This window comes from Macaca nemestrina, chromosome 8 (assembly GCF_043159975.1).
Source record: "Macaca nemestrina isolate mMacNem1 chromosome 8, mMacNem.hap1, whole genome shotgun sequence".
NCBI lineage: Eukaryota > Metazoa > Chordata > Mammalia > Primates > Cercopithecidae > Macaca > Macaca nemestrina.
In genome coordinates this window covers 594075-619974 of record NC_092132.1, presented here as the reverse complement: position 1 = coordinate 619974, position 25900 = coordinate 594075, and the positions used below count along the sequence as shown (strand labels likewise).

Here is a 25900-nt window from a genome sequence, read left to right as displayed (position 1 = left end):
GCAAACGCCGCCATCCCACTCAGGGACCTGAAGCTAGGTCTGTCCCTGTGGCCTGTGGCAGAGACACCCAGGACGAGCTCGGAGGCCTCCACACGGCTCTGCCTCTGCTGTGAATCCGCAGCCCCGGGCACAGCCCAGGTGCCTGTGAGGTGGGGGCTCAGGCCAGGCCCCAGCGCCTCCAGAAGACTTAGGACAAGGGAAGGGACAAGGGCTGCATGTGGGCTGAGGGGCACAGAGGGGTGTGAGGAACCTACAGAGGCTGAGACGCATGGGAGCCCCGCCCACAAGAGGGAACACCACACCACTGCTGCCTCGGGGCCCACGACGCCCTGACCCTGGTGCCAACTGCCAGCCTTCCATGCTCCCAGCTGACCTGAGGCCACCAAGGGTCTCTCGCCTGTCATCCTGCAGAACACAGGGCCAGCCTGGTGGGTTCACCAGGGACACCACGGGGCACGTGGGTCAGAGGCCAGAGGAGGCTTCCCGACAAGGCCTGACGGAAGATGCCCTCGACACTGTAGTCGGGGCAGGCCCATCTCTGGCGACCTTGTATAGCAGCCCTTACAGGTCACTCGTGTTTTCTGACTACTGGTGATGACGGTTTGGATGCTTGTCCCCAAACCTCATGCTGAGATGTGATCCCCAGTGTTGGAGGTGGGGCCTGGTGGGAGGTGCTTGGGTCAGGGGTGGACCCCTCATGGCTCGGTGCCATCTTCTCGAGTGTGAGTGAGTTCTTGTAAGAGCAGGATGTTTAAAGTGTGTGGTGCCTCCCCTGCCCCGTGCTCCTGCTTTGCCATGACTAGAAGCTTCCTGAGGCCTCCCCAGAAGCCGAGCAGATGCCGGCGCCATGCTTCCTCCACAGCCTGCAGAACTACCAGCCAATTAAATGTCTTTTCTTTATAAAATACCCAGTATCAGGTGTTTACAGCAATGCAAGAATGGCCTAACACAAGTGACTGCAAGGCCAGTCTGCACCACGTGACATCTCAGTGTGCGCCGAAGGTCTTTGTCAGTTCCAGAGACATCCCTACCCACCCCACAGCCCAACCTGCTGCCCCAGCCCTGCCTGGGAACAGAGCCAGCATGGAGACCCCAGCCAGGGCCTTGTCTCCTCCTGGTCCCCGGCCATGAGCCTTGTCAACCGTCCTGGGGCCCAGCCAGAGGGGGAGATCGCCCTGACCCCCAGCCCTCACCCCTGCCCTGTCCAGGCCATTCTCTATGCTGAAGATGGAAGAAACTCCCCAAACTGGACCTGGTCATTATACCCTTGACACCTTCCACAGCTGGCACTGACCCTGGAGTGGGGCAATTCCTGGCAAAGCTCCCATCCCCCGGTCCACTCCTCAGCCTGGCCGGGCTCTGTCACCTTTGCTTCTGTGACCTCCTGGAGTCAGGCGGTTGCACAGGCCTGGGGTGCAAGGCCAGAGGCTCACGGTCCCCCAGCAGGCGGCTGCATAAGCCTGGGGTACACGGCCAGAGGCTCACGGTCCCCCAGCAGGTGGCTTCCCTGTCCACACACCTCCTCTCCCCAGCTGGAGCCTGGACCCCGATGCACACCTGCTCTGTGCTCCCTTGAGCACAGACCTGGCAGGGGAGGGCGGCTCGTGTGAGGATCACCTGCTGGGACGTTGAAAAGGACAATGGCAAATGCAGCAGCCTCAGGGCACCCGAGGAAACCCCAAGAAGGCGCCTGCAAGCAGACACCTGCAGGAAGCTCGTCTTGGGGCCTGGGGGGACCGGAGGCAGCAGGGCCACCATGAAGGGCCTGAGGCCTGGGCTGACCTGAGTTAATTCAGGTGAACGGACCCTGAAGAAGGACTTGTTTGCATCCCCTTCCACCATGATTGTTCCCTGGGCATCCCCAGCCATGCAGAACCTCCTGGCCGGTCCACAGGGAGCAGGATGAAGGCTCTGGGAGGCCAGGGGTGCTGGGAGACGGGGTGCGTGCCAGAAGACAGGCGAGGGGTGGGGGTGCTGGGAGACGGGGTGCGTGCCAGAAGACAGGCGAGGGGTGGGGGTGCTGGGAGACGGGGTGCGTGCCAGAAGACAGGCGAGGGGTGGGGGAGCAGAGGCGAGGAAGGACAAGGTTTTCCGCCTGATCACCTGGAAGGGCGGGGCTGTGTCAGGTCTGGGGTCAGAACTCAGGATGCGCACCGAGGACAGGACCATGCGGACCCAGGTCAAACGCGATGAGCAGTGAGGTGCCCTTGGCATCAGCACAGCCTCCCCACCTGGAAGGAACAGGCCCCGTGTGCCAGGGCGGCTTCCCCTGGATGGTGGCGTCACCTCGTGCCTCCAGGGAGTGCTGCCTGCTCTCCTGTTCTCACCTCGCTTCTGTTACATTTTAGCAGAACAAAGTTGAGATACTCCCAAAATAGTTTTTCTGAGCACAGAGAAGCTCAAAAAGCAGAGAATCGAACATTCCATGTCCTAGAAGAAGTAATACCAATTGTTATTTTTGTTTAAAATGCACTTTCAAACGAATGTAATGGGATAATTCTCTCTCAACAAAGAACAGCACATTGTTCCCTTTTTAGTGCGCTCCTGCGTGCGTGTGGGCAGAACACCAGCCTCCTAAGAACACTGTGGGCACCTCTTGGGGGACAGCATTGAGCTCAGACCCTCAGGAAACCTGAGGGCAGACAACAGCATGGAGGATGCTGGGCCTTGGGGAGCCGCTGCCCAGAGAAAGGCAAGGGTTTCAGAATGCAGAGGGCGACCCGGCCTCAGGGGCCCCATGGACTGGCTGGAGCTGGACCGCAAGGACGAAGGGATGCAGCTAGTGGCACCACAGGCTGGCTCTGCACAGGGCAAGGTGGGGAGGACATCATGTGGGCTGGGGAACTCGCACCTCAACCCTCCACCACAGAGGGTCATCATGAACCCACAGATGCAATCTGAGGGGTGTTTGAGGAAGATTTATTTGGCAACACTATTTAAAATGAAGTGGGAAGAGAAATAAGCCATTTGGTGACAAAGGTGGAAGGATGCAAGATGTCTACGATCCCCAGGGGACTCAGGGTCCCTGGGGGATGGGCCTCTTCCCAGAAGCTCCCAGAAGTTGACGTCGAGGCAGAAGCAACCTTCCTGCAGCCCTTGTTTCTTGGAGATGTCTCTTTGCAGACAGTGATCTGCCCACATAAGCCTTTTCTGATGAATGTAATGAGTGCCATGTGCATGCCAGACAACTTGCCAGGTGCTAGGGAGACAAGAGTGAACAAGAACGTGCCCTGCCCTGCAGAGTTAGACAAGGGTGTCGAGACCACTCAATGGGGAAAGGAGAGTCTCTTGAACAAACATGCAGGTGGACATCCATCTGCAAACAAATGCAGTCAGTCCCTACCTCACGCCACACACACACATTACTCCAAAGTAGATGAAAGATCTCAATGTAAGAGCTAAACTGATAAAACTCTCAGAATAGACAGGGCAACTCTGCATGACCTCGGATTTGGCAGTGGATTCTGAGCTATGACACTAAAAGCACATGCAATAAAACAAACAATGGAAAAACAGACTTCATCACAACTAAAACGTTTGTGGCCACCACCAAGAGAGTGAAAACACAGCCACAGGATGGGAGAAAACACCCACAAATCATCCATCTGGTGAGGTTCACAAAGGACTCTCCTAATTCAGTAATAACAGGGTAGGAGCCTGGGAGGTGGAGACTGCAGTGAGCCCTGATCTACTGCACTCCAGTCCGGGCAATAGAGTGAGATCCTGTCTCAAAAAGAAAAAAAAAGTTAGGCCGGGTGTGTGGGCGGCAAGCCACCCAGGTGCCGAGGCAAGAGACTGAGGCCATGAGCTGTTCCAGTCTAATAAAATATATAAAATAACAAGAGTTATACTAGATATAGATCATAGATATGGTTATACATGAATATCATTAATCATTAGTTTGTAGCAATTACTCTTTATTCCAATATTATAATACTCCTCGCTCTACAATCATAACCTAGGAAAAACCAGGCCATAAAGAGATAGGAGCTGAGGGGACATAGTGAGAAGTGACTAGAAGACCAGAGTGTGAGCCCTCTGTGATGCCCGGGCAGGGTCACCGGAGGGCTCCTTGGTCTAGCGGTAACGCCAGTGTCTGGGAAGAAGCCCGTTGCCAAGTGGACCGTGGTCTAGCGGTAGCATCAGTGTCAAGGAAAAACACCCTCTACTTAGCAGACTGGGAAAGGGAGTCTCCCTTTCCCTGGGGGAGTTCAGAGAAGACTCTACTCCTCCACCTCTTGTGGAGGGCTTGACATCAGTCAGACCCGCTCGCAGTTCTCTGGAGGCCTAACCGTCTCCCTGAGATGCTGTGCTTCAGTGGTCACGCTCCTAGTCCGCCTTCACGTTCCATCCTGTACACCCGGCTCTACCTTTTAGATAATAGTAGCAAAGTTAGTGAAAGTACTAAAAGTCTCTGATATGCAGAAATAACGGCGTAAGCTGTCTGTCTTTCCTCTCTCTCTCTGCCTCGGCTGCCAGGCAGGGACGGGCTCCCTGTCCGGTGGACACGTGACCCACGTGACCTTACCTATCACTGGAGATGACTCACACTCCTTACCCTGCCCCTTTGTCTTGTATCCAATAAATATCAGCGCAGCCTGGCATTCGGGGCCACTACTGGTCTCTGCATCTTGGTGGTAGTGGTCCCCCGGGCCCAGCCGCCTTTTATCTCTTTGTCGTGTGTCTTTATTTTTACAATCTCGTTTCCGCACCCGGGGAGAAAAACCCACTGACCCCGTGGAGCTGGTCCGCACATCAGTGAGTGGCTCATGTCTGGAATCCCAGCACTTCGGGAGGCCGAGGCGGGCGGATCGTAAGTCAGGAGTTCAAGACCCGCCTGGCCAACATGGTGAAACCCTGTCTCTACTAAAAATACAAAACTCAGCTGGGCATGGTGGCGGGCGCCTGTAGTCCCAGCACTTTGGGAGGCCGAGGCGGGCGGATCACAAGGTCAGAAGATCGAGACTATCCTGGCTAACACGGTGCAACCCCGTCTCTACTAAAAATACAAAAAACTAGCCCGGCGAGGTGGTGGGCGCCTGTAATCCCAGCTACGCAGGAGGCTGAGGCAGGAGAATTGCTTGAACCCGGGAGGCAGAGGTTGCAGTGAGCCGAGACTGCACCACTGCACTCCAGCCTGGGCGACAGAGTGAGACCCCGTCTCACAAAAAAAAAAAAAGGATAAATACCCCAGTTTAAAAATGGGCAAAATATCTGAACAGACACACCTCCAAAGAAGATATGCAAATGGCCAATCTACATTAAAAGATGCCCATGTTCATTACCCATAGGAGAAATGCAAATCAAAACCACAAGAGACACCACCTCAGACCCACTGGAACGGCAAAACCATAATGACACGCGTTGTGAAGGCTGTGGAGAACCGGAACCTTTGTATGTTGCTGGAAGGAAGTGGGGACGTTAAACAGTGTGGACACCACGGAATAGTGTGGTGGTTCCTCAAACAGTCAAACACACCAGCTGGGTGCGCGGCTCACGCCTGTCATCCCAGGACTTTGGGAGGCTAAGACAGGCGGATCACCTGAGGTCAGGAGTTCGAGACCAGCCTCACCAACATGGTGACACCCCATCTCTACTAGAAATACAAAATTAGCTGGGCATGGTGGCGCATGCCTGTGATTACAGCTACTCAGGAGGCTGAGGCAGGAGAATTGCTTGAACCCAGGAGGCGGAGGTTGTGGTGAGCTGAGATCGCGCCATGACACTCCAGCCTGGGCAACAAAAGCGAAACTCCACCTCAAAAAAGAAATAAAAGGTTAAACATACAAAAATTAGCTGGGTGTGGTGGGACATACGTGTAGTCCCTGCTACTTGGGAGGCTAAGGCATGGGAATCACTTGGATCTGGGAAGCAGATGTTGTAGTGAGGCAAGATTGTGCCACTGCACTCCAGTCTATGCAACAGAGTGAGGATCTGTCTGAAAAAAAAATTCAAACAGGCTGTGTGTGGTGGCTGTAATGTCAGCACGTTGGGAGGCTGGGGTGGGAGGATCGCCTCAGCCTGGGAGTTGAAGGCTGCAGTGAGCTGTGATTGTACCTCTGCATTCCAGCCTGACAAGCACCAACCTTTCTCAAAAATAATAATTAAAAAAAAAACACAGAGTTACCACCTGACCCAGCAATTCCACAACTAGGTATATACCCAAGAGAAACGAAAACGTCTTCACACAGAAAGCTGCACACAAATGTTCATGGCAGCATGATTCATCATAGCCAAAAAGTGGCAACAAAGCAAATATCCTTCAACGGACGTATGAATCAGCAAAATGTGGCCCATCCCTACACGGGAATATCATTCGGCAATAACAGGAATGCAGCCCTGACCCAAGCGACGGTGTGGATGAACCTGGAGCGTGTCATCGTGAGCGAAGGACCACTTGCATGATTCCACGTATTTAAATTGTCTGGAGTAGGTGAATCCCACAGGACACAAAGCCGGCCCACAGTGCCTGGGGTTGGGGAGGGCTGCTGCTGGGAGTGGGGCTTCTCCGTGGGAGGCAGATGGTGGCAGCAGGTGCACAACTCTGACTGCTCTAAGAGCCACTGGATTGCGCACCTTAGAGGGTGAGCTTTGTGGCATGTGAACTATATTTCAATCCTGAAAAAAAAGGGAATCTGGCAGGTGAGCGGCAGCTGGGCTGGGCTCTCACTGGGAAGGCCCTGTCAGGCTGCCTTCAGCCAAGAGGTCCCGAGAGGCAAGCAGGTGTCTGGGAACATGTGGAGGGTGCGGAGGCTAAACAGGGCCACCAGGGTCCACGATGGCCACGGCGATGCTGAGCCTCCAGCCGCCACAGCTGGCCCCAAGCAGACCCTCTTGGTGGGCCCAGTGGGACCACTCCCTAAGGCATGCAGCCCCCAGCACAGCTCCCGGCTGTGCAGCCTCTGCCAGGGGCGCCTGGTGTCCCTCCCACCTCACCGCTGTCTTCCCATCACCCCTCCCTGATCTGCTTTTTGTTCCCAGATGGCGTCCTCTTTGCCACGCTGCCTCTCTCTCTATCCTTATCGCTCTGCCAGGCAGCAGGTGTGGCCAGCCCCAGACCAATCACCACAGACACCCCACAGAGGACACCCAGACCAAGCAGTAGACACCAAATCCCCTCCTCACCCAATAGGCTGCTCACAACTGCACACGACAGACAAAGGAGACAGTGGCCCAGCAGCAAACCCACGTGACCAGAACCCAAAGGGCCCTGACGGCAGAGGGGGACGGCTGAGTCCTCGCCACCCCAGCACCGTCCACCACCCCTCAGTGCTCCACCACTGCTCCTGTCTGGCCTCAAGACTTTGTTCCTGACAAGTGACTCAAAGGTTAAGCCCTTCCACTCCCTCCTGGTCTCCTAAATCAAGGCCTAGCACTGAAGGGCATTCACTCGTGGGTTGAATCCAGACTGGCCATGAGCGTCCCACGGAGAGGGTGCTGTGCGGGACAGGGGAAGCCCTGTAAAGGTGAGCACGTGGGGGAGGCGTGGCCTCTTGGGCCTCCTGCACACAGCCAGGCTCTGCTCTTTACCAGGCAAGCATCCAGGGCTGCAGGCCCCGGGCAGTGTGCACTGCTGAGAGACGGTCCTCGGCAAAGACGATAAACGGCACACAGACAGAGGACCCACTAGTGCCGCAGGACCGGGCACATGCTGCAGGAGTGGCCACCACGTTAGACCGTCCTCCAGACCCACACGGGCACCACACCCCTAACACAGGGGGGCACAGGCTCTGCCTGCCAGCCCCACCTTCCTGACTCTCTCTCGAGGCCCAGGGCACGTGTCCAGGCACATTGTGCTGTCCTGAGGCCACCAGGAGTGCAAGGCAGGTCTGCTACCATGAGACAGAGTCCCAACAGCAGAGGCCATGGCTTCTCACACCAGACGTGGTGAGGGAAGAGCCGCGGAACTCCCTCTGGGCCTTGATATCCCTGGTTCACTCGTGCCCAAGAAGACGAGGAGGGCCCTGGCTGAGGCAGAGCCTGGGAGGAGGGCACGGGAGCCCTAACGGCCTTAGGGCTGTAATGAAGGCTCACAACTGCATGGTGAATCCAGCAGGAGACGCATTTGCTCCGTGAGGACGAGGGGAGGCAGCTTTGCCCGACGCAGCAACCACCTCATCAAATGCCAGGACACTCCCCACCAGCAGCCACATGGCCCTACGCCTCCAGTCCAAAGCCCAGCATGACGTCTTCTCTGGGTGGGGCCGACTGGTCCTGTCTCCATCTAGAAGAGCACATGGAGGGAGGGCGGAGGCATCTTTGAATCAAAGGACGGCAGCTGGGGAGGGAACTCAGGACACAGACGTGAGCTGCCAGGAAGCCGAGGAAGCCACGTGCCCAGGCTGGAGCCCTAGCACAGAGGCGTGGACACAGAGCCCCTCGCAGCCCCTCGCAGATCTATGTGATGCCCTTGAGGACAGGGGCAGGGGGCGGGGGGAACTGAGGATCAGGGAGGCAAGACTCTAACCATGGGGCCGGGACTGCTGACTTGGGTTGATATGAAAAGTGGTCTGATCAAATGGGAAAGGCAAAACCTTAAGACTTTTAGAAGAAAATACATGAAGAGTTTCAGGAGCTGTTAGGAAAGGGCTTCTTGAGTAAGACACAAAACCACAGGTAAAAGGCAGGTGGACAGAGAACGCTGGAGTTCAAAACATTGGCTCATCAAAAGCCACCAGCACTGACATGAAGGCGTGAGCACAGACGGAGACTGTAATCCAGGCTCGCAGTCAACACGCAACTGTACCTGGAACAGACAGGGACGCATCCACACCACAAAGGCTAAGAAAGATTATTAAACGGAAGAAAACGCCGGAGGAGATTCCCAGAGGCAGAAACCTGAGGGCTAAGAACACACAGAGATGCTCAAACCCACCAGGCAGGCAGCCACAGAGACCCACTCGCCAGCAGGGAAGGAGAGTCTGGACAGAGCAGGAGCTCCGTGGTGGGGAAGGAGCAGCCCAGGGAAGTCCAGAGGGCGCCCGGCACGGCCTCGAAGTCTGGACACCTGCGGGGCCCTCTCAGCGTTGTGCGTACAGGGGAACTCGGAACCCAGCCGTGAGTGTCAGTGGAGGGTTACCAAGGCGCCACATGAGGACACTTGAGCCCCACTCATGGGAGCCTGCGAAGGAGCCGAAGAGACCCTCGGTGAGGTAGGTGTGGCTGGGCACAGGGATGAGGAAGGTGTGACTGGGCACAGGACCGGAGGCCAGCAGGACCAGACAGACAGGCAGAAGCAGCCCCAGCTCCTTACAGAGCCTGGGGCATGAGAGAAGGCACGGTGCCCCTCACAGAGCACAGGCAGCCTCAGCCTCAAACAAATGGCGTGGGGACAGCCGGATGCACGTGGAAAACAAACAGGTCAGACCACACCTCACACCACACACAAGAACCAACTCTAAGTGGATCTGAGACCCAAAAGCAAAAACAAAAGTGTGCCAGCCCCTGAGCAAACGCAGCATGCTCTTTTGTCAGTCACCTGGATGGAGGTCACTAAAAACACACAGGCACTGAAGAAAGGACAGCCAACCTGACTGCACAAAACTTCAAAACCTTTTACGTGCAAAAGCCACTACAAATAAAACCGGTTTTGGCTTTTTAGACACATTGAGTGGAACATTAACAATATAAATTACAGACAAAGAACTCATGTCTTTAATACACAAATTTGAGCATGAAAAGATAAAAATACTATAAAGAGCAAAAGGTAAGAGCGCGCAGTTCACAAGGTGAACACAGACATTTGGAGAGCAGCCACTTTGGCGATCATCAGAGCCCCAAAGCCCAGGCTGCACGGAGACCCCAGGCACCCACCTACGCACCTGACCGCAGGCACCAGCCCGTGCATTTGACCCCAGGCACCCACCCACGCATCTGACAGCAGGCAGCAGTTGACGCCCCGATGGCCAGGGGCCGGTGCTGCTCACAGACGCCCAAAGGACAGCAATCCAAAGGTATCCTTGGACCCAACAGTCCCTCGTCAGAAATTCACCTGCAGATGCACCTCCCAAAACTCAGAATGACACAAGCAGACAGCAGCATTCCTCATAAGTGCAGAATATTCGAAATTACCCACATGGCCAACACAAGACTGGGGCACACAACAGAGGCCCAGGAAGCTTCGAAAAAGGAGGAGGACAATCTCGATGGTCTGGGAGGCAGTGATGTCTAGGGGATGCTTTAAGTGGAAAAAGCAAATTGTGCAAAGAACGCATAAATCATGATACCATTTGTGTAAGGATGAAGGGGAAATAAGAAAACATACCAACATCTGTTTATTCTTCACAACAGAAACCCAGGAGATAAACACAAAACAAGACAAGTTTCAGCCTGCAGCAAGTAGGCGGGTGCAGAAAGGACGTGGGGAAGAGGCCTGGCTGAATGTGCCTGCGAACGGTTGGGGCTTTGGGAGGGTGCGAATGGTCTATATATTTAAAATACAAAAGTGTATCAGGAAGAATGAAAAGGGAGACAAAAAAATCTCTAGCTGAAAGTAATGAACCAACGGATGCCAGAACCACAATGAAGAAAAGAGAAAGAGCTAATCCAAACAACTTAGGAACACAGGATGAGCCAGTGTCGCATTCCTGGGAGACATGCGCACGTGAGGGAATGCAAATGAACCCTGACTTTTTTTAGTGCATGTATTTTTGTAGTGGAATGGGTGAAGCAATTCTGAACCAATTTTAGACGAATTATCAGATGAGCAAGTGAGTAAACGCACTGGTGTTCTTGGGAGCCAGGGAAGAAGAGATATGACGGAAGAGGAGACCACAGAGCAACTCTCTGTGGGAGGGACGGGACTGGGGTGCCGTGCGTGCTCAGCAATTCTAGGACGCGTGTGCATGGAGGCGTGCACGTGTGTGGAGGCGTGCGTGCACACTCGTATACCTGTGTGCATGTGCATGGAGGTGTGTGTGCAAACTCATGTAACTACCTGTGTGTGTGGAGGCATGCGTGCATGCTCGTGTACCTGTGTGCGTGTGCGTGGAGGTGTGTGTGCAAGCTCAAGTACCTACCTGCGTGTGAGTGGAGGCGTGCATGCACGCTCGTGTACCTGTGTGTGTGGAGGCGTGTGTGTGAGCTCGTGTACCTACCTGCGTGTGCGTGTGCATGGAGGTGTGTGTGCGCGCTCCTGTACCTGTGTGCGTGTAGGCATGGATGCGAGCTCATGTACCTACCTGCGTGTGCGTGGAGGTGTGCGTGTGCGCTCGTGTACCTACCTGCATGTGCGTGTACATGGAGGTGTGTGTGCGCGCTCCTGTACCTGTGTGCATGGAGGCTGCATGCACGCTTGTGTACCTGAGTGTGCCTGTGCAGGGAGGTGTGCATGTGAGCTCATGTACCTACCTGCATGTGTGTGGAGGCCTGCATGTGCACTTGTGTACCTATGCATGTGTGCGTGGAGGCTTGCATGCAAGCTCATATACCTACCTGCTTGTGCATGGAGGTGCGTATACGCTCCTGTACCTGTGTGCATGTGCGTGGAGGCGTGAATGCACGTTCGTGTACCTACCTGCGTGTGTGTGCGTGGAGGTGTGCATGCAAGCTCATGTACCTACCTGCGTGTGTGAGTGGAGGCGTGCATGCATGCTTGTGTATCCGTGTGCGTGGAGGCGTGTGTGCGAGCTCGTGTACCTGTGTGTGTGTCTGCGTGGTGTGTGTGCACACTCCTGTACATGTATGTGTGGAGGCATGCATGCACGCTCGTGTACCTGAGTGTGCCTGTGCATGGAGGCGTGCATGCGAGCTCATGTACCTACCTGCATGTGCGTGGAGGTGCATGTGTGCTCCTGTACCTGTGTGTGTGCATGGAGGCGTGCGTGCATGCTCGTGTACCTACCTGCATGTGTGTGCGTGGAGGCATGCATGTAAGCTCATGTACCTACCTGCGTGTGCGTGGACGCGTGTGTGCGCTCGTGTACCTATGTGCGTGTGTGGAGGCATGCATGCAAGCTCCTGTACCTATCTGCGTGTCCGTGGTATGTATGCGTGCTCCTGTACCTGTGTGCATGGAAGCATGTATGCTTGTGTACCTACCTGTGTGTGTGTGGAGGCGTCCGTGCGAGCTCATGTACTTACCTGCCTGTGTGTGCATGGAGGTGTGCGTGTGCGCTCGTGTACCTACCTGCATGTGCGTGTGTGTGGAGGCATGTGTGCGTGATTGTCTACCTATGTGCGTGTGCGTGGAGGCATGTGCGCGTGCTTGTGTACTTATGTGCGTGTGCATGGAGGCATGCGTGTGAGGTCCTGTAACTACCTGTGTAGGCGTGTGTGCGCACTCATGTACCTACCTGCAGGTACATAGAGGCATGCATGTGTGCTTGTGTACCTATGTGCATGTGCGCGAGGCGTGTGTGTGTGCTCGTGTACTTATGTGCGTGTGCGTGGAGGCATGTGTGCGAGCTCATGTACCTACCTGCATGTGTGTGTGCGTGGAGGCGTGCACGCACTTGTGTACCTATGTGCATGTGCGTGGAGGCATGCATGTGAGCTCATGTACCTACCTGCGTGTGTGTGGAGGCGTGTGTGTGCACTCATGTACCTACCTGCGTGTGCATAGAGGAATGTGTGCGTCCTCATGTACCTGTGTGTGTGTGCATGGAGGCGTGCGTGTGCGCTCGTGTACCTGCATGTGTGGAGGCGTGAGTGCACGCTCATGAACCTGTGTATGTATGTGTGCGCGTGGAGGCGAGTGTGTTTGGGTACCTGTGTGTGTACATGTGCATACTCCTGTGTAATTTTCTAGTTCTATGTGCTTAAGAGGCCAAAAAGCTCATGCCTGTAATCCGAGCACTTTGGGAGGCTGAGGCGGGCAGATCACGAGGTCAGGAGTTCAAGACCAGCCTTACCAACATGGTGAAACCCCATCTCTACTAAAAATACAAAAAATTAGCCGGGCGTGGTGGCAGGAGCCTGTAATCCCAGCTACTCACGAGGCTAAGGCAGGAGAAATGTTTCAACCCGGGAAGCAGAGCTTCCAGTGAGCTGAGATCACGGCACTGCACTCCAGCCTGGGCGACAGAGCAAGACTCCATCAAAAAAAAAAAAAAAAAGAGGCCAAAAACCAAACACACTCCAGTAGCTCTGGATGTTCTAAGAACCCAAACCTTGTTCTCTAAGACCAGTATTTCCTGAAAGGAACCAGCACTCCCTAGACAAATAGCTAATTCCAGGGCTGAGCAGGGCAGCTGTGCCAGGAGGAAGCACTCGGAGGAATGAGGCCGTCAGGGACGCAGGAGCTGGCGAGACGCTCAGGGACGTCTCTGGGCACCAAGGCAGTGAAGAGCAAGAGCAACAAAAGCCCCGAAAAAACCCAACGGAAATCAGCCCACATCAGCGAACAAATGAATGAAGAACCAACGAACGAACGAACAAGGAGACAGCAGGACTCCTGCTCATGTCAAGGCCGAGTGCAGATGGAGTGTGGAAGGTGCAGAGTCCCGGAAAGACCAACCACACAGGGAGGCACAAAGCACTAGACACGGAGCCGGGCTCAGAGCGCCCTCAGGTGGCCGGGAGGCAGCAGCTGCAACTCGGGGGGAGTGGGCGAGGCCTCTGTCAGGGTCAGAGGTCATGTTGCCAGGTGAGGGACAGCTGGACATCAGTGTCTGCAGATGTGGGGCCTGGGAGGACCCAACACCACCCGTGTGGCATCCTCCTGAAAAACTGTCAGACAAACCCAAACCAAAGAACTCTATTTTACTTTACTGTGACACAGGGGTCTCACTTTGTTGCTCAGGCCAGAGTGCAGTGATGTGATCTCAGCTCACTGCAGCCTCAACCTCTCGGGCTCAAGGGATCTCCTCACCTCGGCCTCCCGAGTAGCTGAGACCATAGGCATCTGCCACCATGCCAGCCTAATTTTTGTATTTTTTGTAGAGATGGGGTCTCATTAGGTTGCCCAGGCTGGGATCATCTGTTTTTTTTTTTTTTTTTTTTTTTTTTGAGACGGAGTCTCGCTGTGTCGCCCAGGCTGGAGTGCAGTGGCCGGATCTCAGCTCACTGCAAGCTCCGCCTCCCGGGTCCACGCCATTCTCCTGCCTCAGCCTCCCGAGTAGCTGGGACTACAGGTGCCCGCCACCTCGCCCGGCTAGTTTTTTGTATTTTTAGCAGAGACGGGGTTTCACCGCGTTAGCCAGGATGGTCTCGATCTTCTGAACTCGTGATCTGCCCATCTCAGCCTCCCAAAGTGCTGGGATTACAGGCTTGAGCCACCGTGCCTGGCCGGGATCATCTGTTTTAAATAGGGTGACTATTACCTTAAAAATATCAATGTGGGCTGGGCATGGTGGCTCACGCCTGTAATCCCAGCACTTTGGGAGGCCAAGGCGGGTGGATCACGAGGTCAGGAGATCGAGACCATCCTGGCAAACACGGTGAAACCCCGTCTCTCCTAAAAATGCAAAAAAATTAGCCAGGCATGGTGGTGGGCGCCTGCAGTCCCAGCTACTCGGGAGGCTGAGGCAGGAGAATGGCGTGAACCCGGGAGGTGGAGCTTGCAGTGAGCTGAGATCGTGCCACTGCACTCCAGCCTGGACAACTCCACCTCAAAAAAAAAAAAAAAAAAAAAAATTCAATGTGACAAAGGCAGAGAAAAGCTGTGAAATTCTTCCAGATTAAAAAAGGCTAAGGAGAAAGAGGCAGTCAGGGGCAGAGCCGACCTGGAGGCACGGGACACTGGCTGAGATGGGACAGGGTCAGATTTACTTGTGGTAAGAAGTGTCCTGGGCTACCTGGAAGACGTCCTGAGGGAGCACATGCTCTCACATCGCGACCCCCAGAAACATTCAGAGGTGACAAGAGCGATGACAGCCACAGGTCTCTGGGCCTCGAGTGCTCATGGGGCTGTTCTTATTCTCGTGACTTTTCTGGAAGCATGAAATTATTTCCAAATAAAAGCCTAGAAATCAGGGCTGAACAGCGGCTCACATCTGTGATCCTAGTCTTGAGCCCAGGAGTTTAAGATAAGCCTGAGCAACAGACCTCATCTTTACAAAAAATTGAAAATCAGCTAGACGTGGCGGTGCGTGCCTGCAGTCCCAGCTACTCGGGAGGCTGAGGTAGGAGGACTGCTTTAGCCCAGGAATTCAAGGCTGCAGTGAGCTATGATTGCGCCACTGCACTCCAGCCCGGACAACAGAGTGAGACCCTGTCTCCTAAAAAAATAAATAAATAAGAAAGTCAAAAATTAGAAAGATAAAAACGAGTCATGGCGACCCGCATGTGCAGGCTCGCAGGCCAGAGCCCTGAGGGCAGTGCTGTGCACATGTGGCATCGGCCGCCCTGGCCTTGGGAAGAGCCAGAGACCCCACGGAGAATCCTGCACGCACGCTGCTTTCTCTAAAGGAAGAAAGCAGTTCTACCCACTCCTGAGGCCCGGGTAGCTCCGTAGGTCGGTCGGCTCCTTACCGAGTGCTCGACCCTGGAATCCTTGACTCCGGCAGGTCGACATTATGGCTCCTGCACTCGTAGTCCTGTGTCTGGGACATCGCTGTCTGCTTCCTCGCCGAAGTGGACAGACGTCAGGGTATCATCGGGACAACCCCAGCATCAGACGGGAAGGTGCTGCACTGCAAGAGGGGGGAAGCAACAGTGCTGATTTGGAAAATGCCTCACCACACCAACCACCCAGCTGAGCCCGTCGCCACAGAGTGGCTGGACAGAATGAAGATGGACTCCACAGCACCCGTGAGCCGTCCCCGGGCAGCCAACCCCACTCCTCAGTGCTCTTGATGTCTGGCCCTGCATTGCAGCAAAGCCTGGCCAGTCTCCCACACAGCAGGGAGACTGTGCCCACAAGCCAGGATCCAGCCCATGTCAGCCTGAGACACCACCCCCACTCCCCGCTGGGCCGGGGCAGGCACAAGCCAAGCATCGCAGGACCGTGGGACCACAGGACTTGAGGACTGGAAGGAGGGTGAACAGGAGGACAAGCACCTGCTCCGCCCTCACTCTCAGCCCCACATCTGAGACTCAGTGTCCCCAGCTGTCCACACAGGCGACACTTGCCGGCAGTCACTGGGGAAGGACGCAGGACCACACGCATACAGCGTGCACAGCCATAGCACAAGGACGCTCAGGAGCAATCCATGTTCACACGGATCACCTGAATTCTGAGAACAGTGCTGTATTCACCAGGTATACAGTCCATTCTTGAAAACCACAGGTCTGAGCTAGGAGGGTCACCTATATGCGGATTTTCTTCCTCCTCTGCCTCCCCTGAGACAGCACAACCAACCCCCTTCCTCCTCCTTCTCCTCACCCTACTCAACGTGAAGGCGACGACGATGAAGATCTTTAGCACTTCCACGTAATGACAGTAAATCTATTTTCTCTTCTTTATTATTTTCTTACTACCATTTTCTTGTCTGACTTTATAGGAAAAGTAGAGTAGATGTTACAATAGCATACAAAATGCATGCGAATTGACTGTTGTTATCCGAAGGCTTCTCATCAACAGCAGGCTGTTTGTAGTTAACAGGAGGAGGAGGAGGAGGAGGAGGAGGAGGAGGTGGTGGTGGCGGCAGCGGCGGCAAGTAAGACATGGGTTTTTGACCACCTGGTGGGGGTCAGCGCCCCAAACCCTGAGTTATTCAAGGGTCAAGTGTGAAAAAAATTAACCTTGGGCCGGGCGCGGTGGCTCAAGCCTGTAATCCCAGCACTTTGGGAGGCCGAGACGGGCGGATCACGAGGTCAGGAGATCGAGACTATCCTGGCTAACACGGTGAAACCCCGTCTCTACTAAAAAATACAAAAAACTAGCCGGGCGAGGTGGCGGGCGCCTGTAGTCCCAGCTACTCGGGAGGCTGAGGCAGGAGAATGGCGTGAACCCGGGAGGCGGAGCTTGCAGTGAGCTGAGATCCGGCCACTGCACTCCAGCCTGGGCGACAGAGCGAGACTCCGTCTCAAAAAAAAAAAAAAAAAAAAAAAAAAAAAAAAGAAAAAAATTAACCTTGGACCTTTACCTCATCCAATCCCGTACGTAAAACTTAATTCTAGATGCACCGTAGGCCTAAATGTTAAAAGTAAAATAATAAAGCTTTTGGAAAGAAATGTAGGAGAAAATCTTTGTGGCCTTATAGTAGGCACAGATACCTTAATTGGACACACACAAAAAACAATGCACAAAAGAAAAATCAACAAATTGGACTATAGTAAAATTAAGAACCTCTGTTTATCAAGAAACTATTAAGAAAAAACAAGCACATCCTAAGTGGGATGTATTTGCTACACAGAACATGTGTAATGTGTGTGTAATCTGACAAAGAGCCACACCCTACCAGTAAGGAAGGAAATCAGCCGAGTGTGGTGGAGCATGTCTATGGTCCCAGCCACGCGGGCAGAGGAGGAGGGAGGATCGCGCCACTGCACTCCGGCCTGGGCGACAGAGCGAGACCCTGTCTCAAAAAAAAAAAAAAAAAAAAAAAAAAAAAAAAAGGCCAGACACAACTGAATGCACAGAGTACAGTTTCCTTTCATGAGGTTCAAGGTTAGGCAAAAGCAGCCTCTGCTGTTAGAAATCAGAACCAATGGCCTCTGGCCCGGGTGGTGACGGGGAGGGACAAACGGCTACACGGCTGCTCCTAGCCTTGGTGCCACTTTGCCTGCAGCACTGGCTCATAGAAGCCACAGGGCCTCACACATGCACCGCCACTCTCCGACAGTCTGCAGAACCACGGTGGGCACTGCTGTGGTGGGCACCTGTCTCCTTGCTCCCTGATGCCCCAGCTGGTATCAGTACACGGCAGCCCCCTTCCCCGAGGAGAGGCCATTCCATAGATACTAACTGTGCTAACTCAAGGGGAAATAAAAAAGACTCAAGCACAGCCGGTGACGGGGCCCAGCAGGAAGAGACACTGCAGGCCAATCGGAAACTTTATTCAAGTCCCAGACAGACTGTGGGGCCACAAACCTAACCCACACTCACTCCACTCACAAGCGGGGGAACCACCTCCTTAGAGGAAACGCTCTTTCCGCCACTTAAATCTCCACACAACTATTTATTTTAATGCTTGGGACTGCTAGGAATGCTATTTTTAAAAATGAAACTCTGGCCAGGCGCAGTGGCTCACGCCTATAATCCCAGCACTTTGGGAGGCCGAGGCGGGCGGATCATTCGAGGTCAGGGGTTCGAGACCAGCCTGGCCAACACAGCGAAACCCCATCTCTACTAAAAGTACAAAAATTAGCCAGGTGCGGCAGCACGCGCCTGTAATCCCAGCTACTCGAGAGGCTGAGGCAGGAGAATCACTTGAACCCAGGAGACTGAGGTTGCGGTGAGCCGGGATCACGCCACTGCACTACAGCCTGGGTGACAGAGCAAGACTCTGTTCCAAAAAAGAAAAAAAAAAAGAAAAAAGAAAAATAAAAAGAAACAAAACTTAAGTATTTTTAATTTCTTGTTTAAGAGGAAACAGGTGACCTACTTGTACAGCTTCGATCTTTTTGAAAAGTAAAACAGCAGCATCAGTGAAGTTCTGAAAAGCTAAAAAGCATCCATGACAGCCTGAGAGCAACCCTGACCAACCCCTTCCCCTGTGCACCTGCTCTCCATCCTCAGCCCATCCTTCCACCACGGGTTCCAACAAGCTCACCGACCTCCTCGTCCTCTTAGACTCAACTAGGCACTACCTCTCAGGAAGCTTCCTCCCATCTGGGACCCCACGCCACAGTGACCCCAAACGCACCAGGTCTGCAATCAGGTACTGTGAGTCCCCAAACTCTGCTTTTCATTTTTGAAATGAATTAATTATTCCAGGTCCTTTGCATTTCGATATGAATTTCAGAATCAGCTTCTCAATTTCTACAAAATAGCCTGCTGGGATTTTGACTGCAGTTGTGTTGAATCTATGGATGAGTATGAGGAAAACTAACATCCTAACTACATTACATCTTCTGATTTGTGAGCAAAATATATCCATCTAGTTGGGTCTACTTTCTTTTCAGCAACGTTTTGTAGTTTTTAGTGTACAAATCTTGCACATATTAGTTAAGTGTCACCCTAAGCATTTCATATTTATGATACTAACAAAATATAATTTCCAATTTTTTGTTGCTAATGCAGAAAAAAATGTTGTTTTTACAGTTTGATCTTACAACCTTGATAAACTCACTTATTCATTATAATTGCCTTTTTCCCAGATTTATTAGGTTTTCTGCAGAGGTGATCATGTCAACAGTGAACAAAAAGTTTTACTTCTTCCTTTCTAAACTAGATCCTTTTATTTATTTTTCTTGCATAATTATACTGGGAAGAACCTGCAGTATTATTACTGAACGCAGTGAGTGAACATGTGTGCCTTCCTCCTCATCTTAGGGAAGCATCCAGTCTTTTACCATTAAGTATGATGTTGGCTGTAACTTTTTCATGATGTCTTTTGTAAGGTCAGGGAAGTTCCTTTGTACTCTTAGTTTGCCAAGTTATTTTTTAAATCAGGAATGGATGTTGGATTTTGTAAAATACTTTTACTGTATCTATGGAAATGATCACATGGTTTCTCTTTAGTTTGATAATAGCTGGATTCCATCAATTTTCTATTCTTAAACCAATTACATATTCCTTGTATAAATGCCAATTGGTCATGATGGATTGTCCTTTTTTTTTTTTTTTTTTTTTTTTTTTGAGATGGAGTCTTACTCTGTTGTCCAAGCTGGAGGGCAGTGGCGCGATCTTGGCTGACTGCAACCTCCACCTCCCAGGTTCAAGCGAATTCTCCTGCCTCAGTCTCCTAAGTAGGTGGGATTACAGGTGCCCGCGCCCACATCCAGCTAACTTTTTTGTCTTCTTAGTAAAGACGGGGTTTCATTGTGTTGGCCAGGCTGGTCTTGAATTCCTGGACTCGTGATCTGCTGCCTTGGCCTCCCAAAGTGCTGGGATTACAGGCGTGAGCCACCGCACCCGGCCATATTGTCCTTTTTATATACTCTCAAATGGGATTTGCTAAAATTTTGTTAAGAATTTTTACATCTATATTCATATTCATTTTTGCATCTATTTTCTTCTTGTAACATCTTTGGTTTTGCTATCAGAGTAATACCAACATAACAAAATCAGAAGTATTCCTTCCTCTCAAATTCCTGGGAGATTTTATATAGACTTGCTATTATTTCTTCCTTCAATGTGTGGCAGAGACTCCAGTGAAGCCAGATGGGCATGTAGTTTCTTTGTGGGAAGGTTTTCAATTACACATCAAATCTATTTAATAGATACAGAGCTCAGCAGGTTCTAAAAACTTCTTATGTGAGTATGAATGGTTTGTCTTTCAAGGAACTTGCCCATTTCATATAAAATTAATCACATTTGCTGGCATAAGTTATTATACCATACTATTTCTTTACATTCTCTTAAGAGCAACAGACCCTGTAGTGATGCCACGTCTTTCATTTTTGATACTGATACAAAAAATGTTTTTTTTTTTTTTTCACTCTTTTCTGGCTAGAAGCTTATTGATTTTACTGATTGCCTCAAAAAGACAGCTTAATAGGTGTTTTTCTATTTTTCTGTTTTCATTAATTTCCAGTTTGATCTTTGTTTCCTTTCTTTTGCATCCTTTAGACTTAATTTGCTTTCCTTTTTCTAATTTCCTAAGGTAGAAGCAGAGTTAATGATTTGTACATCCTGGGATTACAGGCGTGAGCCACCGCGCCCAGCCTCAGAAAGCTTTCTAACCTCTCTTTTGTTTTCCTTTTTTGACTTATGGAACATATACTCAGTAACTAATCATCTTCCAGATATTTTTTATTGGTTTCTTTGTTTTTTTTTTTTTTTTTTTCTTTTTTTTGAGACAGAGTCTCGCTCTGTCGCCCAGGCTGGAGTGCAGTGGCGCAATTTTGGCTCACCGCAATCTCCGCCTCCCTGGTTCCCGCCATTCTCCTGCCTCAGCCTCCCGAGTAGCTGAGACTACAGGCGCCCGCCACCATGTCCCCACTAATTTTTTGTATTTTTAGTAGAGACAGGGTTTCACCGTGTTAGCCAGGACGGTCTTGATCTCCTGACATCGTGATCCGCCTGCCTCGGCCTCCCAAAGTGCTGGGATTACACGTGTGAGCCACCGCGCCCAGTCTACTGGTTTCTAATTATATTTTTCTCAGAAAACATAATTTATATGATTTGAATTTGTTAAAGTTTATTAACACTTTTTATGGCCCCCTAAAATGGTCTATCCTGGTAAATGTCCCGTGCGCACTGGAAAAGAACATACTGCCGGGTGAGATGCTGTATAAAGCCAATCGATCCGGCTGCTTGATGGTGCTGACACTAATTTCTGGTCTATTTGTTCTATCCATCACTGAGAAACAGGTCACGAGGGTCCCAGTGACAACTGTGGATGTGTCTATTTCTCTCTGCACTATCAGTTTCTGCTTCATGTATTTTATGGCTCTGTTATTAGGTGCACACATTTACGGTGTCTTCTTGATGAATGAACTCCTTTATCATGAAGTATCTTTATCCTGGTAGTTTCCTTTGCTCTGAAATCGGTACATTTGATATTATAGCAACTCCAGATTGCTTTACATCAGAGTTAGAATTGTGTAATGTTTATCCTTCTTTTACTTATAGCCTATTTATTTCTTTAAATTTAAAGAGGGTGGCAAGGCACAGTAGCTCATGCCTACAATCCCAGCACTTTGGGAGGCTGAAGCAGGAGGATCCCTTGAGGCCAGGAGTTCAAGACCAGCCTGGGCAACATAGTGAGACCCTGTCTCTAAAAAAAAATTAGCCAAGCATGATGGGGTGCACCTGTAGTCTCAGCTACTCAGGAAGATGAGGCAGGAGAATCACCTGAACCTGGGAGGCAGAGGTTGCAGTAGGCCAAAATTGCATCATTGTACTCCAGCCTGGGCGACAAGAGTAAAACTCCATCTAAAAAAAAAAAAAGGAGGATGAGGCCAGAGGATTCCTTGAACCCAAGAGGTCAAAGTTGCAGTGAGCCATGACTGCGCCACTGCACTCCAGCCAGGGCAAAAGAGTGAGATCCTGTCTCAAAAAAAAAAAAAAAGAAAGAAAAAAAAAGAGAAAAAAAAAGCAGTTTATTTTAGCCAGTATATATGTGGGTATTGCTTTTTTGTGCAATCCGACCATCTTGCTGTGTTACCTGTTCTGTTCTTTTTTCCTCTTTTCCTCCTTTCTGCCCTCTTTGGATTAAGTATTTTACATGGGTCAACTTTATCTCCGCTGTTCACTTATCAGCTGTAATTTGTTGCTTTGCTATTTTAGTAAATGCTTCTGGGTTTATAACATGCATATTTAATTTGCCATACTCTGCCTTCAAGTGCTGTTCTACCACTTCAAATATATGCATTTACCATTTTCTTCTCTTCTGGCCTTTTATTTTTGCCATTTTTGTCAAATATTTTATTTCTGTATATGTTATAAATTCCTCTCTCTGCTACATAATTACTATACTTACACAATTATATTTTAAAGAGATTTGAGTATCATGTATTTAAACATGCAGTTACCATTTCCAGTACTCTTCAATTTTCTGTATAGATCCAGATTTCCACATGGTTTTGTTTTCCTTCAGCCTAAAGCATCTGTAACATTTCTTTCAGTGAAGGTCTGCTGGTAATGAACTAGTTCAGCTATTGTGTGTTTGAAAACATTTTTATGTCACTGTCACTTAAAAGATAGTTAGGTATAGAATTCTTGGTGGACAGGTGTTTTTTTTTTTTTTTTCCTTTCAGCATCTAAACACACTACACCATTGTCTTCCCACTTGCATTGTTTCTCATGAGAAATCTGCTGTCATCTGCATCTTTGTCTTTGTTTCTTCCATAAGCAAAGGCCTTTTGTTGTTTTTTTTATTCTGGCTGCTTTTAAGATTTATCTCTTTGTAACTGGTTTTGAGTAACTTGATGATGTGCCTTGCGTGATTTTCTTCATTTCTTGTGCTCTGGGGTCATTAAGATGGTCCGATCATGTGACATGAATCCATTGGTCAACAAAGAGAAAAGAAAGAAAAGATGGTCAGATCTAGGCTTATAGTTTCCATCAAACTGGGAAGCTTTTCAGCTATCATGTCCTCTTCCGTCCCTCCCTTCCCATGTAGGGACTCCAATCACACAATCGTTAGACCTCTGGAAGTTGTCCTCCAGCTCCATGATGCTCCTGTTTGTTTTAAAATATTTTTCTTTTCCTCGTTTCAGTTTGGAGAGTGTCTACTGCTTCGTCTTTAGGTTCACTAATCTTCTGCAATCTCTGATCTACCATTAATCCCATCCAGTGTATTTGGTACTTGGACATTTTCATTTCAACTCTAATTTGGATCTTTTAAAATACTTCCATGTCTCTACTTAATGTGTTCAGTCTTTCCTGTTGCTCTCTGAACACATGGAATACAGTTATAACAATTACTTTAGTGCCCGTCTGCCAACCCTAACATCTACGTTTGCTCTCTGAACACACGGAATACAGTTAAAACAATTACTTCAGTGCCCGTCTGCCAACCCTAACATCTACGCCAGTGTGGATGGAGTCTTCACTCCAGCCTGGGTTCTATTTTCCTGTTTCTTTCCATACCTGATCTTCTTTGGTTCTTTGGTTGGATGCCAGACATTATGAATTTTACCTCTTGGAAAGCTGTATATTTTTTGTGTTCCTGTTACCATTCTTTTTTTTTCTGAGACAGAGTTTTGCTCGTCGCCCAGGCTGGAGTGCAGTGGTGTGATCTCAGCTCACTGCAACATCCGCCTCCCAGGTTCAAGTGATTCTCCTGCCTCAGCCTCCCAAGTAGCTGGCATTACAGGTGCGCACCACCACATCCAGCTAATTTTTGTATTTTTAGTAGAGATGGGGTTTAACCATGTTGGCCAGGCTGGTCTTGAACTCCTGACCTCGTGATCTGCCCACCCTGGCCTCCCCAAGTGCTGGGATTATAGGCGTGAGCCACCGCGCCCGGCCCATTACTGTTCTTGAGCTTTGTTTTGGATCCAGATACTTGGAAACTGAAAATGTTGATTCTTCCTTCTGAGATTTGTCACACAGCAGCAGAGCAGCATTTATTCTAGGCTAACTGTTCTCCACTGGGTACTCTACCACACGCCCTGTGAGTTATGGGGCTTCTCAGTCAGCCTGCTGGCAACAGCCACTCTTCTGAGTGTTTTGAGAGCTCTGAGTACTCACTGTTCCCTCTAATCCTTCCAGGTGACTTTTTCCCTGGTCTCTGGTAGTTTCCTCATATGAACATAATGATCAGTATGATGCTGAAAACTAAGAGGAATCCTCAGCCCATCCTTTCGTTCCCCATTTCACCCCTTACGAGTCTGGATCGTGGGGGCAGAGGCTCATGCCTACAATCTCAGCACTTTGGGAGACTAAGGTAGGAGGATTGCTTGAGTTCAGGAGTTCGAGACCAGCTGGGCAAGATGGCAAAACCTCATCTCTACCAAAAAATATAATAATTAGCTGGGCATGGGGGCACACGTCTGTGGTCCCAGCTACGAAAAACGCTAAGGTGAGAGGATCACTGACCCCAGAAGGTCGATGCTGCAGTGAGCTATGACTGTGGTACTGAGCTCTAACCTGGGCAACAAAGTGAGGCCCCCTTTTCTAAAAATTAGAAAAAAAATGAGAATCTGGATCTTATAAAAAAGTGAAGCACGTGGGCCTTCTGCCTCATCTTGCCAGATGTCTGCCTATACTCAGCTTCCCCGAGCCACAACCCCCATTCTTTTAAAATACTCATCAACACTATCTCCAAAAATCCATTCTTGTTAAACAAAAACCCAGCCTGCTGGACCTGATGTGGCTGTCACTGCTTCCCGTCTGGCCGACACCCTCCTTTGCCATGGCTATTCCTTAGGCCCATTGTGAATTAAATCTTGTTCCCTATTTTTCATCCTCTTTGTTCACTGCAGTGAGTTTCAAGAAGGGAAGCAGAATAAATGAGTCTTTACTCAGCCGTCATTTCCAGAAGGTCCAAGTTCCATTCTCAATGCTGTTTTTAGTTTTCCCGGTTCTGAACAATGAACCCAGTCTGATGCTCTGAAAGCTCGGCTGTGAGCTGGAGACACAAGGCCCCATTCTCCCCGCCCAGTGCCTGCGCCAGGCTGGGCAAAGACGCGACCCCAGTGACCAGGACAGGCACGACTGGCATTTGCTGCCCCTTCAGCAGCTGTGCTCACCAAGGCCGCCCGCTCCAGGACAGGCCAGGTTGAGGGGTTTAGATCTGTGACCCAGCCCATCAGCCAGCCACGGAATGGACTTGGGAGGTCAGGTTCTTCACCTTTCTGGGAGGGGGAAAGGAGGGTGTCAGGCACACCCCACACGGAAAGGACGGTGCTGGCTGGAGCCACCTGGATGCACAGAAAAAGAATTTCTTACTGCCGTGTGGCTGCTGCAACGCTTGCCAAGCCACTGCCTGGCCCCGGGGCTGGTGTCACCCATGACTCCAGCTGCATGACAAGGTCCTGAAATGGGCAGTCTGGAGGGGCCTCTGTGCCTTCAGGACGCATGGACTTGCCTGGCAGCACAGCCCCTTCCTGGCTGCCCCGTGTCCATGGTCAAAAGAGAAACCTGGTCTGTGACCCGGGACAGGCCCTCACAAAAGGGTCCTGGCTGGTGCATCAGTTCTGCATGGGTGTGGCTATGAAAGAGAAATGCGAAAAGCCATGGAAGGGCTTTGTCAGTGCAGGAAACAGAGGCTCAGGCACTGAGAGGTCAGACTCCTCCTCGGAGCCTGCTTGTGTCCTAGGAGGCCGGCTGGTCAAAGGGTGCTCAGCTACTCCTTTGACCCCCTTCACGCTGAGCCCCCCAAGCCAACCTCCAGGGTAGGAGATGAGGCTGTGCCCTTGTTGCTGACTCTGTGCCACTGCACTGCCTCACCCCAGGCTGCCCTGGGCAGCAGCCAGGAGGTGGGGAGGGCGGGGGAGCCCAAGGGCCACAGGGGCAGCATCC

The 25900-nt window shown here is 51.1% G+C and overlaps 1 protein-coding gene across 5 annotated transcripts in view; it reads right to left on the bottom strand.

Moving 5' to 3' along the window:
• The window catches only part of LOC105464231 (Rho GTPase activating protein 39), a 143702-nt gene that overhangs the window by 57066 nt on the left and 60736 nt on the right, over positions 1-25900 (bottom strand). For 4 of the 5 annotated variants that reach the window (XR_976713.3, XM_011711914.2, XM_011711917.2 and 1 more), the window contains exon 2: positions 15412-15572. Coding sequence is in view for 4 of the 5 variants with exons in the window: in XM_011711914.2 (XP_011710216.2) it covers positions 15412-15491 (80 nt within the window). In the remaining variant the exon portion in view is untranslated. Of the gene's footprint in view, positions 1-15411; positions 15573-22464; positions 23014-25900 lie in introns of those variants that run through there. The other variant, XM_011711916.3, reaches the window with a different exon arrangement.